The sequence below is a fragment of the Cetorhinus maximus genome, chromosome 15 (assembly GCF_964194155.1).
Source record: "Cetorhinus maximus chromosome 15, sCetMax3.hap1.1, whole genome shotgun sequence".
Taxonomy (NCBI): domain Eukaryota; kingdom Metazoa; phylum Chordata; class Chondrichthyes; order Lamniformes; family Cetorhinidae; genus Cetorhinus; species Cetorhinus maximus.
This window is the reverse complement of record NC_135893.1, coordinates 105,655,198-105,668,942: the sequence shown is the minus strand read 5'-3', so window position 1 is coordinate 105,668,942 and position 13,745 is coordinate 105,655,198. Positions and strand designations below refer to the sequence as shown.

The following is a 13,745-nucleotide window of genomic DNA, read 5'->3' as shown; positions in this document are numbered from 1 at the left end:
GGACTTTATACAGTGCCTGCCATTACCTCAGGGTGCCTATAAAGCATTTCACAGCCAATGCAGTATGATTCCAGTTGGTTATGTGCAAATTGTTAGCTACCATCATCTCACAGAGGCGACTATTCTTCAAGACTGTGTGGAAGGACTGGTTTAGAATTTTGGAGCTCAGCCAAGCATTCATAACAAGACACCTAGAGAAGCAGATGTCTGGCCATCTGTTTCTGCTTATACAGTTCACAGGTGACCTCATTATGAATGTTTGGCTGAACTCCAAGGCTCACTAATGGATTAGCTCCCCAGGAGTCTATTTTCACAGATGAAAGCGGAGTGTTTGCTTTGATTGATTGACATTTTATAATATATAATAAGTTCTATAATAAGTTATTCTTTCTTTGAACTCTTTCTTTCAATGTCTACACATTTATTTAGGCAGGATTAAGAGGTGTGAAATAAGGTAAAGCTTTTGTTTTGATACTATAATGGCTGAGATATTGAAATCTTTATAAGGCTGTAAGATCTGAAGTTTTCTTCAAAGCAGATTTCTGAATGGGTGTTTCTTTTAAGGTATATTTCAAGACTTGACATTGTTATTATATGGTGTATTGGTTCTATAGTGCACACTGGGTGAGGGGCCTGGAGGATGCAGGGTCCAGGGAAGGGGTGTCGGGGGTTGGGGTTGGGGAGGTGGTGGGGGGGGGGACGGCATGGGGAGTGGGTAGGGGAGGTGAGGGGGTGAGGGTTAGAGAGCTAAGCAGCCTTTAAAACGACTGGGGCCAAGTCCCAGGGACCCAAGATGGGCCATCTAACCAGCCTGCCTTGGCACAAGCCCACCTACGTGACTGCCTCCAGAGGCAATGGGTCAGGCTTCATCCTTCACCCGCCTCTGCAGAATGAAAATACAGTGGGTGGGGGCCCATTTAAAGGGGACAGGTGTGCCGAGTCAGGAAACTCCTCGAATTGAGCTTCCTTTCCTCAAAGGCGAAAACTTGGTCCATAATCACAAGTTAGTCAGTATCCATAGAGATAATGGGCATCTTCAGAGAGCACATTCTCAGTTTTTGTTGTTATCCAGTGAGATTGAATTACGGTTTATTTGAAAGCAAGCCTAGAATCCTACAAAACAGTTCTTCAGACAATCGGCACATCTCATCTCTAACCAGCAGCTTGCTTTGCTTCGAGATGAGTGATTTTGGCAGATGATGGAAACTGGAACATTGGGCAGAATTGTCAACATTACACTATCACCGTAGCTAAGCAGGTCCCTGGAAATAACAGATGACATAGCAGTCTGTTTTACTCCATTACCCCAGACAGCTGCTTTTCAAACGGGGAAAAAAAAAGCATTCAAAAGCAAATGCATCCCAGTTCAAGTTTGATAACTTATCCTGGCCACAAAGCTGAATCTCTGAAGCACTCGTCAGGATGGCTTGTGTTAGTACAGCTCCCTCCTGGCTGATAGGACAGGCTGGCACCCTGCTCTCAGGGCTCTTGTCAATGCCACTTTTCTACTGGTCACTAGGGACTGAATTTTATAGCCCCCCTCCGATGGCGGGATGGCAGCTGGAGGGCAGCGTAAAATTGGGCACCATGGCAACAGGGCTGTGCCTGTTGCCTACCTGCCCCGTGGATACCTTACCTGTGGTGGGGGAGGCGACAGACAGCCCACTCACCTGTGGGCTCATTTAGGCAACATAAGCACCTCCTCCTGCCGCCGCTGGGATTAGACCCCCAGTGGGGGGAGGGCCCAGTCAAGTGTTCAGGCCACCAAGTTTCACCTGTGGTCAGACTGGGGGGTTGACTTCTATTTGGGCAGCCTATGCCCATCGGAGGCATCCCCTCAAGGTATTCCACCCTCCCCTCTTTCCCCTCCCCCTCCAAGCCTGTTGATCCTGGCCTTCCTCATTCCCACGGCTGGCCATCCCCAGCAAGGCCCCAGACTTCCCTCAAAGTCCGGACTCCATCGGTGACTCTTCTTTGTGACCGCCTGCAGTCCCAGCGGTGGCCACTGCTCAGAGTGGCAATGTTGGGACAGCATAGCTGCTAGCCATGTCATTGGCTGGAAGCCCTCAGAAGTGGGATTTCCTCTCTGTTGGGGACAGATGTCCCACCTCAAGGCAATTAAAGGCCCTATGGCTATCAAATCGCTGTGGGGCAAGACAGACAAATGTAAACTGACTTTTAAGCTGTGGGGACGGGAACCCCATCCTATGTAAAATTCAGCACCAGGTGTGTGAGTTGGCCTGAGGTAATTAATTCTCTTCTACTGTGGGGGGGAGCTTGCATTTGTTGGGCACTTCTCATCCTTGACACCTTTTAACCTTTCCTGCCATGGTAGGTGTCTATACAGCCATGCTATCACCACCGCTGCCTGGCCTTGGTCCACTACTTACCCTGAGCTTGGCCTCTGTCCATTACTATCCTTGGGTCTGGCCTTTTTCCACCACCTCTCCCTTGAGCCTGGCCTCTCATCGATCTTGTGATTTGTCTTCGTCCACCATATCTGAAGCCAAGATGTGGAATTGTCTCACAGAAACCATGGGTGAAATTTTACGACAGCGGGATTTTACGTTCCCGCCGAAGCCAATGAGGTTTAGAGTGTCTCACCGCATTTTGCGGCCCCGTCCCCGCTGAAACGGGACCGTAAAATTCTGCCCCATGGGAATCAGCCTATCTGCTGGTAATTTATAAACTTCTAAATCAGAATTAGAACTCCTCAGCTGCAAGATCAAGGCTTCACTTGACCGAGTGTGTTATCAAGGAGCCCTAGCAAAACTGGGGTCAGTGGAAATCGGGGGGAAACTCTCCACTGGTTGGAGTCATACCTAGCACAAAGGAAGATGCTTGTGGTTCTTGGAAGTCAGTCATCTCAGCTCCAGGACATCACTGCAGGAGTTCCTCAGGGTAGTTTCCTCGGCCCAATCATCTTCAGCTGCTTCATCAATGATCTTGTATCCATCTTAAGGTCAGAAGTGGGGATGTTCGCTGATGATTGCACAATGTTCAGCACCATTCGCGACTCCTCAGATACTGAAGCAGTCCATGTCCAAATGCAGCAAGACCTGGACAATACCCAAGCTTGGGCTGACAAGTGGCAAGTAACATTCACGCTACACCAGTGCCAGGCAATGACCATCTCCAACAAGAGAGAATCTAACCATCACCCCATGACATTCAATGGCATTACCATCACTGAATCCCCCACTATCAACATTCTGGAGGTTACCATTGACCATAAACTGAACTGAACTAGCCATATAATTCTGTGGCTACAAGGGCAGGTCAGAGGCTAGAAATCCCGCGACAAGTAACTCACCTCCTGATTCCCCAAAGTCTGTCCACCATCTACAAGGCACAAGTCAGGAGTGTGATGGAACACTCCCCACTTGCCTGGATGAGTGCAGCTCCCAGAACATTCAAGAAGCTCAACAGCATCCAGGACAAAGCAGCCCGCTTGATTGGCACCACATCCACAAACATTCACTCCCTCCACCACTGATGCACAGTAGCAGCAGTGTGTACCATTTACAAGATGCACTGGAGGAATTCACCAAGGCTCCTTAGACAGCACCTTCCAAACCCAAGGCCACTACCATCTAGAAGGACAAGGGCAGCAGATAGTTGGGAACATCACCACCTGGAAGTTCCCCTCCAAGTCACTCACCATCCTGACTTGGAAGCACATTGTTGTTCCTTCACTGTCACTGGTTCAAAATCCTGGAACTCCCTTCTTAACAGCACTGTGGGTGTACCTACACCACGTGGACTGCAGCGGTTCAAGAAGGCAGCTCACCATCACATTCTCAAGGTCAACTAAGGGTAGGCAATAAATGCTGGCCCAGCCAGCATCCCTTGAATGGATAAAAAAAAAAGTTCCATAGCACTAGCTGGGTGAGAGGGAAACTAAGTTAGGGAGGGAAACATTTGCACTTATTGCAGTAGTGATGTGGACATCTTTCAATGAAGACATCTACTGGAAGTTGTAAACATGAGAGTTATATCAGGATTAAAAAACTATAGGTCAATGTGGGAAGAGTAATGAATGAAATTTATAAAATCATAACTAAGTTTATCAAAGCAACGCAACTCACTAATGACTAGGAAAATACAGACTTCTTAAACAGGGTATAAACGCCTGGTGGGACATAGATTTATACTTTCTATAATGCACAAACAGCAAAAATAGGAATTGGAAAAGACATATGCTTAATTATAAACTTCCAGACCAAATTAAAGGCTAACCTTTCAATACATAGGATGTTTACTCAGGGATAATTCGAAGTGAGGTGAGATTTTACTAGTTAACTGTGCTCTTCCTCCATCTCGTCTTTTTGCAGATATGTGCGAAATCAGATGATGATGGAAAACTACAGAGATTTCATAGGATGTAGAAGTGAGCAGACCTGGGTCATTTCTAGAACTTTTGCTCAATATGAAACTAGAATAGCTTCAACATCACCAGACCATCTGTAAAGTTCTCTTACAGTAATACATGGCCACTTGTAAGTGCTCTGTTCACTGGAGGCATTATCCAGATGAACTCATTGCTGATGTAACCTAATTTCTGGGCCTGAATTTTCATCCTGTAGCGCGAGTCAGGAAAATTCCCGGCTCAACCTGCCTGCCTCGGGAGAAAGTGCCCGCAAAGCGGGATCTCCATTGCCCAGGGGGAGAGTGTGGGCTGGAGTCAGGAGACTGTGGGCTGGAGTCAGGAGTGTGTGGGCTGGAGTCAGGAGAGTGTGGGCTGGAGTCAGGAGAGTGTGGGCTGGAGTCAGGAGAGTGTGGGCTGGAGTCAGGAGAGTGTGGGCTGGAGTTGGGCCAGCTGACCCAGGAAAGAATTTGGAGGCAGCCACAGAGGCTGCTGGGTGCGGAAGCAGGGTGTTTAAAAAGGCCCACCTTAATGCTGTGGGACCATGTCCCAGTTAAAATAAAAACATAAAGGCCCTCCAGCCCTTAGACCCTCACACCCCCTCACCCTCCAAACTCTCATGTACCATCCATGCCACCTCATGGCTCCACCCACCCCTATGCCCCCTCATGCCAAGATCTGCCCTTCCACCCACCCACTATGGCCCCTGGCACTTTCATATCCATTGACCCACTGAACACTGTACAGAACCAATGTACCCTATAGAGACAGTAGGATGTGTAAAAAAACTTTAAAAAAAGTAATTCATTCATAACTTTGGCCCATGTGAAAAATAAGCATTTCACTTAGAAGACAACAAAGCTGTCAATCATCCAGACCCTTTAAAGTATCAATAACAGAAACTACAAACCCTTGAAACCACTTAACCTTCTGCAAGTAAACATTGTGAAATTGACTGTAGAAATCAGAGAACCTGAACTGTCAATAAAACCATGTTTTCTTTGGGGCACAGCTTTTCAAGAAGAGTAATGGATGTCCAGGCTCTCAGCCAAACGTAGGAAACACCTTGTTTGTTGGAACAGCTAAAGGACACTTACCTCGTGGATTCAGCTCCTCTTACATCTTTTCACCTGCTGGGTTTCCTGAGGCCAGGGGAACCCAACTGACATGAGTTAAAAATAGAACGATTGTTAAAAAGGAAGGCAGGCCGCCTCAACTCCATCGCTTCAACGATCAACCCGCCTCCGGCGAGGGGATTGGTCTGCCAACCCCCTGTCCCGCCATGGTTAAAACTGGAAGTGGGTGGGTCTGAGGCAGGTTGGGGATTCCTGTTTCAGAGTTTTAACGTTCCCTGTTTTGGAGGGCGATGGAGGGTTAAAACCCCCTTCTCAATGCTCTATTCAGAGGTACACATCAAAAACAAATGTAAATACATATCTCATTAGTGGAATGGGTTGCCCGGGAATCGCACGAATTATGTATTAGGAAAAGGAGTAAAGCCATTCGGCCCCTCAAGCCCGATTCCTAAACAGTGGGGAAACGCCTTCAGGAAAGCTGGAAGGCAGTCAGGTGTAGCTTGTGGCATGGCCACAATTCAGAAAATTGTCACCATTCAGTAATTTAATTAACTTGACATTTTTTAAAAAAAAAGGCTATCAACACCTTATCAAAATTCAAAGCAAATAATGATGAAAATAAAACATTTAAGCTATTTTAAAAATGTGGAAATTCCCATAGTGTTTGCAGTGGATCTGAAAAGGCCAGAATATTCCAAAAAGGGCAGACTTTTCTTCTTAAAAAGCTGTCCCGTACAAAGTACACGAGGTAGCTGCAAATCATGTGGTCAAAGGCTGCAGCAAGGCAAAGGGCACTGGGTCTTATTCTACTGAGGCAGGCACTTCCTGTGACTTTTTCATGTCCCTGGATCATAGTTGTTAACGTGGCTGGGATTTCAAAATGTAGTAAATTGTAAACCTAATTTTTAAATCAAAAAATTTTACCTGCTTAAAAGCCCAGTCATGCTTAACAGGTAAGTGCAACGGTTGTGGAGAGACAAAATTCATTAAAATAAAAAGACATGCACAAAGGAGTGCAGCAGTTCTGTTTCTTTGATACCTCAGCTGGCAGCAGGGTGTAGGCATAAAACCGCTTCATGTGGGTCACCAGCTCGTCTTCCGAATAGTTCACATATTCCACAAATTTTCTGCTGAGGAGGAACCAGTCAGAACCACCATCTACAGTAATGCCTTCCGGGATTTTCCTGTCTCCTAGGCGCCACATGTGTGTGTCACATTCAAAGAAAATCCTGTCTAAACCCTGCTTCCTTATGAACCTGAGGAGAGGACAGAAAAGGGGAGAAAAATTGAGAGATCATGAGGTGACCCACGAATTGTAGCAGCAATTAGGAAGACAGCTATAAATACACTCCTTGTTGAAACTGCGACCTGGTGGCACAGAGCAGATTAAAACAGGAGAGCTCTGACTTCATGTATCATTACATTCAACGGTTGCAACAGTTCAGCATTTTAATGCTGTCTACTATAATTCTGCTGTAAGCGAAAGTTTAATGAAACCTAGAGAAAGGGCCATTCATCTCCTTCATTAAACACATCAAAAGATCTAAAGATACACATGCTATCCATATCTCCATAGAGTCAACCATGACAGGAAATGCATAACAATTCAAGGAATTAATGGAGAAGTTCCACAATCTAGACTTCACCGATTGCTGCACCACATGCAATACAACATTGTTGGATTCTGCCACTTATCTTCAATGAAGTGTGAACAAAATACTTTCGAAAGTTACAGATAATATATGTTGTGTTCACGCTTTTGCTGCAAATGGTCATTGTAGCAAATACTTTCCACACTGGAATAATCTTATTTAATTTCTAGCTACCTCCCATGACTGCAGTGTAGTTCTCTTCCTCTGCCACTGTGGGGATAGCTTTATAGGAACATTGGAAATAGAAAACAGGAGCAGGAGGAGGCCATTCAGCCCTTCGAGCCTGCTCTGCCATTCAACTAGATTAAGGCTGATCTTCTACATCAAGCCATTTTCAACCGAAGACATCCAACAGGAGCTTGATAGGTTTGGTTAAGCTGCCCGTTCTATGCACTGTCCGATTGGGGCTGTGATGATCTTTGTCCTTTTTTCACCAGGTGCTTTAAATTAAAATGAGCCGCTATTATATAACTTCCCTATTCCAAATGCCAGCCTTGGCTCAGGGTTAATACTCTTGCCTTTAATCCAGAAGGTTGTGAGTTACAGTCCGACTCCACAGAATTTTACTAACAATCCAGGCTAATACCTCATTGCGGAAGGAAACTTTCTTGGGCATGAAGAGGATCAAGAGATATGGGGATAGCGCGATAAGGTGTGGCAGAGGGTAGAAGATCAGCCATGATCTTTTCAAGAGTTCGAATGCCTATTCCTGCTATTGAATATGTTCTTCTGACTTTACATTTACAAATCACACTCTTCACTAGCATAAAACTATTTCTAAGGATTTAACAAGGAGCGCAGCATTAACTTCGGTTTTGGTTTGCTTCCTTGCCTTTGTTATTTTCCTAAATTAGTATCATTTCACATTTGCAGTGCATCCTGGTGATGAAATTTAAATTGCTTTGTGCTGCATAATCAGACTTTTGCCAGGTTATAAATCTCACTAATTAACCGACAAAGGCAAAAGTCAAAGACAGCTTGATCATGGCTATTACTTCACTGGCTGAAACATTTTTGTAAAATTGGAAACACTACTAAAGCAATTGAAAACAAAGAACTACAATGAATAGTACAAGTTACTCCACAGGAGGACAAGCAGCATTTCATTATTGGAACTATGCAGTTGGTGTAAATTCTTTCCAATTGCTTTCTGAGTCAATAGGTTCCTATAATTATTCTAACCCAATCTAAAATGTCTCTTTGAATTGCTTTTATGTGATGCAGAAAAATAAGAAAAGAGCTTTGTATGTTTTCAGGAGATACCAACCATGTCAGTGTTTAATGAATTTGAACAGCAACATATGTTTAAGTTTCTGTCTGGGATATAAAGGCCCCCTCTGCAGTCTGTCTCTGATGTTCAATTACACAGGGGACACGTAGCTTTTCACTTAGATCTGCAAAGAAAATCCCTTTCCCTAAAGTTACCTTGAGTTCCTTGGATTTAGGAATTGGTAGCAGATTTTAAACAAACCATTTCTACATTGTGAATTCTGGCTAGAAGAATTGGATGACAAAGTAAACTGAAATGGCTAACTGGTTATACGCAGGGATGAAGCAAATTTGTGAAGTATTTATGATTCTTTCATATATAGATACGAATATTGTAAGAAATCAAAGGAAACAAAAGCATCTATCAGAGCAGATAAGAGATTAATGGTAAGGGAGATAATAGACAATTGCAGTAGCAATGGTGAAAACTTTTTTTTACAGCTAAGTTAGGAGTCAGAGGACCATTAGAGACCTTACAGGAGAGATTCAGATGGGCTCCCAAAGCATGGTAATGGTGTTAAAACGATCACTTCGCACCAATCTTCACTCTGGTGAACAATATCCTACTGCCAGCTATGGCTTGTACTGTAGACAATAAAACTGTAAATATTTCTGATAGAATAAGGGATATGAAGATAAATTAGGTTGCTGGTCCAGATGATGCTCACCTGAGAGTAATTAAAGAAATGAGAGATGTGCTTTGAGAGCTGCTTGCCCGTAACTTTAACAACCCGCTAAAGTCTGGATTTTGCCATGTTGGGTTGGAAGAATGCACAAGGAGTTCCAAATTTTCATAAAAGATAACAAGTCAAATCCCAGGAACTACTGGCCCATTTTTCAGACATCAATTACAGGGAAGGTAATTGACAGGCTCATAGGAGTTACTCTTTATGATAACCTGGGTAGAGAAGGAAACATCAGGGACACTCAACAAGGCTTCTGAAAAAAAAAAGGGTTTAGTTCGCTCATTTAATGGATAATAGAGGTTTTGGGAAAGGTTCAGAGGACTGTGCCTGTTATGATCTCAGCTGCTGCTAATACTCAGATCCCAGAGTAAAACCTAGCTTGAGAGATCCTAAGTTTTTTTTTAGAAAGCTTGGAGGAAAGCTACTGAACAAATTCACAGGAGTTTGCTGGTGAACTTTCAATACAAATAAAATATTTATAAAATAAGAAAAGTGGACTATATTACACTAGACAAAAAGGTTAGAAAGATCTCAATATAAACACAACAAGATTATTTGAATTCCCACTATTCCTTTACCCCTGCAATACCTTTACAGACAGATACGCCAGTGAAGAGTTACCACTAGCTTGGCACAAAGGCTTCATGCTTGGGACTTGGCACAGTTGCAGTTTTTTTCCGGCGAACTCCTAAGCATTCATTTAATGCTTCTCACCCAACTCGTATCTCCTACCAAGACAGCCAAAAACCGTACTCTAACCTCACTGCTTCTTCAACTGCAGAGCAAACAAATAAGTACCCTAAACTCAGTCTCCCAGTAGCACCTCTGCTAAACTGACCACTTTACTGAGTTTTATTACTGACTATTCAGTTAACTATTGTCCCACTAACCTTGCGGCTTTTCTTCTCAGAGCTTCAGATCCCTGTTTTCTCTCCCTGACACACACACACTAAACTCCCCAATCTCAGCTCCTGTCTATTTTATGTCTGTCTCTCTGGATCAATGTTGCGAGGCAACAGTAAAGTTTTTCTACTTTGTGTTTTGTTTCAAGAAACAAACAAAAGGGGCTGAACTTTCAGCCGCTTTTAACCCATTTCTTTAACTTCAGTGGTTATAAGACCTCATTAAAAATGTATATATACAAACAAACCCAAAAGATCCTTTCAGTCACAAGTCTTTCCAGACACCCAGGTTCATAAACAAAACCCAAATGAAACTGAAACCATTTTTACCTTTCTTAACACACAAATAATATATGTATATATATATATAAATTCAACTTAAAATTAAACATTGTTCATAGCAGTACCAAAAATAATTCTCATCTTAAACAGCCTTAGTTACTTAGGTTAAAAAACTGGGCTTATTCAATTTAGAGTAGGGTAGATTTTGGGGTGATTTGATACAGGTGCAAGAGCTGAAATTGAGAGGCTCCTTTTAAGTCAAGGTGATCTGAGCTATGGGGTGGAATCGACCCAGATTTGCACTAAGCATGGTAGCGGGTGGGAAAAAGAACGTTTTACCTGCCAGCCTCAAAGGTGGCTTTTTACAATATATCATCCCAATCGCACCTCATTAATCATGCATTCCCGGGAAACACGACGTTTTGATGACAGGCATGCTCTCATTTGCCCACCGCGCCGTCGCCTCGCTGTTTCCTCACGCTGGTTGCCATGCTTAAAGTGCAACAGCATGCGCACCTCTCAGTGCTTCCAGTCCAGGACTGCTGCACAGAAGAAATGGCCCCAAAAGGCAAGAAGACTGCAGCCCCCCGATTCAATGATGCATCCCTGGAACACCTTTTGGATGCCGTGGGGGCCCGCTGTGATGTCCTCTACCCCCACTCAGGCCACAGGATGTTCAGCAATCTCACCAATCCAGCTTGGTAGGCGATGGCAGCAGTGCTAATGCTGCACACAAGTGGTTGACCATCCAATGCAGAAAAAGGATAAATGATTGCATCTGTGCTGCCAGGGTAAAGCAACCATCTCATCACTCTAAACTCACATACTCAAGCCCATCACACATTCACTGGCATCTCACTCACTCTCTCACAAACACCCTCACATCTCCATCTGGCCTCATCCTCTCTGGATACTGACTCCTCAGCCCTCACCATCTTAAGGCGACTCACACAGATCAACCTGCCCCCCTCACACACAGCCTGGGATACCTACTTTCCCACTACAGCTCTTGCCCCACAGCCTCGTTCCTCATCTAAGGTCACTCCTCCCCCTTCCCCAAGCAAGCCTGTAGCCGTTGAAAAGCCACTCCCGCCTTATGGCTGGTCTAGTAGGTAGAGACTTGCCCGTGAGCCCTCCTAAAAGTGAAGTGGCGCTGTCTGAGAAGCCTGGTGCTGATGGCTGCAAGTACTGCCCAAAGCAAGCTAGGCAAACGAACCTCGAAGTCCAAAGCGAAGTGCAGCTCGCCAAGCGCACACCTTACAAATGCTGAAACATGCTCGGATGATCCAGCGTGGGGGGGACGATTCTGGCATGCTGGGCTTATAATGATATGCAAGCGTATTACAATGAGGTTCCCGATGTCCAACGGCAGGAAATATGACCCGTCATTGATGGGCAGAGCAGGTGATTGCAAACTGGTTTCACGACGCTGTGAAACTGAGTTTGGGCCTTCTTGCCATATCGTCCGCTCAGGCCGCCTTACAGGTCCCACACCAGCAGCATGGAAAATTACGCCCATGGAAATTTTCTGCAGTCACATTTCTTTGAAATCAGGAATTATACAGATTTTGCATCAGCCTGTTAGTCTAGTATAGTCTACAGGTGAAGTATAGTCCACAGGTGAAGCAAGGTCAGAGTGCCGGAGTTAATGGGACCAGGATGTAATTCAGTCCCCATTTTAACCCGCATTTTACCCTCACTTTATATTTCCATTATAAATTCTCATGCCCACATTTATAAGTGTAAAACTGTCCATTTAAACTTGTGATGCAATGACATTCTTCTGCCAGTGGTGGCACTATGCTCCATTAGTGCCTGGTTTCCAGCTGTAACTGATTGGAAATCGTCAGAAACCAGAGGGAAATGAGGAACTGATTCGAACCAGGCACTCACATAGCTGCTTATTGGGTTCTGCTGTCTCCTTCAGGCTCTAGGTCATTATTATACATACATCTAATATGATATAGATGTACTTTAATATATTTTATATGAATCATAACTACCATATTTAGCTTTATTGGTCATATATGCCCTTCACCTCCCTATTGAATAGTTGATTTGGCATCTGATAATTCATTAATAATAATGTTATTAACTTATTATGGTGAAGCTAGATAAGTACATAAGCCTCTTGTGGCGGGAGGGTCGATAACCAGAGGACGCAGATTTAAGGTAATTGGCACAGGAACCAGAAGTGACATGAGGGGAAAAAAAATATACAGCAGGTTATGGTGATCTTGAACAGAGTGCTTGGAAGAGTGGTGGAAGCAGATTCAATAATAACTTTCAAAAGGAATTGGATAAACCTGTGAAGGGGAACGATTGGCAGGGCTATGGGGAAAGAGCTGAGGAGCGGGGTTAATCGATGGGTCAAATGGCCTTCTTCCATACTGTATTACTCTGTAATTCTATGAATGGAAAAGAACAGAAGAATAGGCTTAGGAGAAGTAAATATAATGGGGGGGAGGGTGTTAAGGAGCATAACCACCAGTATAAATCAGATGGCTGAATGGCCTGTTTCTGTGGTGTAAATTCTATGTGTTGTGTATTCCAGTACTGTAAGTTTTCATTTAGTATGTAGCTGGTGACTCAGGATTATCTTATTTGTTCAATACATCCTTTGTACTCATACTAGCACAGGCTGATACATGTACCCGACTTTGTTTTTCTTGTGCCAAGTTGTGCTATTTTATTCCTCTCAGATCCTCACAACAGAAGACCCAGAATTGACCTGGTCTTTATGTACATTCTCCTGTGCAGGTGTGTAGCTTCCCCTAACCCAAAAAAAGCATCCCATCTTTTCAAAACTGAAGTTTTGCAAGACCTCTAAAGTCCAGGCATTGGAATGAACTTTCTTACCATATTGAGCCCTGGTATATGTACTTCCCAGCTGCATTAACAAATGTTTGGCATTTATACTAGTTAAGTAAGTTATCACTTCGAAAAACAAAGAGCAATTTTTTTGACAACACCACTAACAATGAGAATTTGGCAAGTTTTAGATTCCACCATAGTCAGAGAAATAGGATCAATGGCTGCGAATTCTTTGCAGCATTAATTATCATTTCAGTGCTGGTACAGTAATTGGATTTAGCTTGTGTATTTAATCAAAGACACAACTAGAAGAGTAGCAGGATCAGCATCTCCACACGAGATTAAATATTAATTATCTACCTACATGCACACTGATAGTACACTACAACTGGGCAGCTTAAAGAATCCTTTGATAATCCTGTTTGATCGGTTTTGAAGCATGCATTATTCTCTCTTACACTGCACATCAACTCACTAAAGTAATCACTCTTTTTTCAAATTTCGCTTATAGTTTATGGTGACCCACATACTTCATCATATCTGTGGAATTTAAATTAAATATTAAAAAGCAATAAAATCCTTAATCCATCTGTTGACTTTTTAAAAAAATTAATTCATTCTCGGAGTCTTAAAATTGAAGTGCGTTCCTTCGACATTTGACGTTTCACATCACTTCATTTTCGCTGTGTATGAACGAT

The 13,745-nt window shown here is 43.6% G+C and overlaps 1 protein-coding gene across 1 annotated transcript in view; it reads right to left on the bottom strand.

Moving 5' to 3' along the window:
* xylt1 (xylosyltransferase I) overlaps positions 1–13,745 on the bottom strand; it is a 284,788-nt gene that overhangs the window by 46,126 nt on the left and 224,917 nt on the right. The window contains exon 6 of the mRNA XM_078559151.1: positions 6,482–6,698. Within this exon, the coding sequence (XP_078415277.1) occupies positions 6,482–6,698 (217 nt within the window). The remainder of the gene's footprint in view (positions 1–6,481; positions 6,699–13,745) is intronic.